Source organism: Lactuca virosa, chromosome 6 (assembly GCF_052849685.1).
Source record: "Lactuca virosa cultivar CGN04683 chromosome 6, Lactuca_virosa_CGN04683_v6, whole genome shotgun sequence".
Classification (NCBI taxonomy): Eukaryota; Viridiplantae; Streptophyta; class Magnoliopsida; order Asterales; family Asteraceae; genus Lactuca; species Lactuca virosa.
The window spans coordinates 25,101,605-25,103,374 of record NC_136431.1 but is presented as its reverse complement, the minus strand read 5'-3'; the positions used below and the strand labels follow the sequence as shown (position 1 = coordinate 25,103,374).

General features: G+C 36.6%; 1 protein-coding gene across 1 annotated transcript; it reads left to right on the top strand.

Moving 5' to 3' along the window:
- The first annotated feature begins 608 nt into the window (after window positions 1-608).
- On the top strand, window positions 609-1,236 carry LOC145122805 (alpha-mannosidase At3g26720-like). The gene is made up of 4 exons (XM_079058375.1): window positions 609-693; window positions 797-844; window positions 941-1,009; window positions 1,087-1,236. The coding sequence occupies exons 1-4, from the start codon at window positions 640-642 to the stop codon at window positions 1,159-1,161; spliced, it is 246 nt and encodes an 81-aa protein (XP_078914501.1). The 5' UTR covers window positions 609-639; the 3' UTR covers window positions 1,162-1,236.
- Window positions 1,237-1,770: the final 534 nt, after the last annotated feature.

Sequence of the window (1,770 nt, the reverse complement as noted above, 5' to 3'; positions counted from 1 at the left end):
GCGATGTCTCCGGAAGTGACTCCGATGAGCCCCATAAGTATTATACCGGTGGTGAAAAGAGGTAAATAAGGTAGGGTTAATCCGTTTATTAGGTTTCCGTCCATGAGTTGATTGACAAGGAAACTAGTGCAAACAGTACAAGATCTCTTTGCTAATATAATATTTATACATTCAATTGGAGCATAAGGAAGTCAGAATGTCCAGAAGAGCTTAGGCCTGCAAAAGGAAGAGCTCCTGTTCATGTCAGTCTTGTGAGGAAGCTTGAAGACTACCCTGTTAGTAATCTTTCCCATTTCTTGATTTCTTATACAATCCTTCTAGGCTATTTTTCTCCAATGCAAAACATGCAGGTCAACTCTTTGAATGTTTTGTTCAAATTTGAAAATCTTAAGGTCACAAACATTAAAGATCATATCATATGACACATGTACTTATGATCAACAGATACAAGTTTAACAATGTCAACAGTGTTGACATCAGACAATATTAGTGATGAAAGAGCCATGAACACTCGCACAACAGGTTAACAGATCCTTTTTTTTAAATAAATAAATATACAGCCCTTATCTTTATTATATACATATATATTTATTGCAGGATGGAAGTGATTGGAAAAATGATCATGTACCATCCTTCTCAATGATTGATGCATCCTATAGCTTGCCAAACAACACAGTTATTATAACTCTACAGGTATAATATATGTAATCATTATACTTGGTGGACTAGTTGTTTGTTCATTGGGGGCTATTCATACCATGATTAAGTTGATTTGTATTGTATTTGATGATTGCAGGAGCTTGAAAGTGGAAAAGCACTCCTTCGTTTGGCTCATCTATACGAGGTTTTACCATACTGTTCCAAGTTTTTTATTTTTTTCTTCATGAAATGTTTAGTTATGATTATAAACTGGCGGGGCGTTTGTTATATGGATTGAAAGGTGGGGGAAGACAAAGATTACTCTGTAATGGCAAGTGTGGAGCTGAAGAAGCTGTTCCCAGATAGGAAGGTATATCCATAAGTTGGTTTTAAATGTGATTTTTTTGTTGTCCATTTGATTTCTCTGTGTGTGTGTGTGTTTCTCAGATAAGGAAGGTAACAGAGATGAATCTGTCGGGCAATCAAGAAAGAGGCGAGATGGAGAGGAAGAAGCTTGCTTGAAAAGTGAAAGGTGGATCTGAGAGGGAGATAGTTAGGGGAGGTGGGGTTGATCCTGAAAAGCTAGTGGTGGAACTTAGGCCCATGGAAATCCGAACATTCTTCAACGATTTGTATCATCTCGGGATGTTTGGTTCGGTTAGTGATGAGGTGTTTGGTTGATGTAATGTAAGACAGACTATGTTTACTGGTGACATCACTTAGAATTTTTCATCTTATTCATTTCTATATTATGACAAATCTATAATTATGAGCATACTTCCATGTCTTGCTTGCTTTTCAGTTTTTTGGTGAGTTGTGCACAGTTTGATGTTGTGAAAGCATCTGGATTAGTTCCTCCTGTGATGCGATCATACAATCATAATATTAAAGGGTATTGGGATTTGACAGAAGGTAAAGTGATGACATGACAGCAACAAATCCTAGGAAAGAAGGGTATTATGGTCCGCTTGAGTATACTTCATATGTTGATTGCTACAAGCAAAAGTAAGCATTCAAGTCTTGTATTGTTTCGTTTCTAAACTGTTGTGATCCAAAAAAACAGAGAGAGGAAAATAGGAATAACCATATATTAAATTTGTAATCCATTAAGTCAGAAAAGAGACAGCCCCT

Excerpts from the sequence above, each read along its gene's own strand:
- LOC145122805 (XM_079058375.1), top strand. The coding sequence starts at position 640 with ATGATTGATGCATCCTATAGCTTGCCAAACAACACAGTTATTATAACT. Across the intron at positions 694-796 it reads CAGTTATTATAACTCTACAG|GAGCTTGAAAGTGGAAAAGC; the intron begins GTATAATATATG and ends TGATGATTGCAG. Across the intron at positions 845-940 it reads GTTTGGCTCATCTATACGAG|GTGGGGGAAGACAAAGATTA; the intron begins GTTTTACCATAC and ends ATGGATTGAAAG.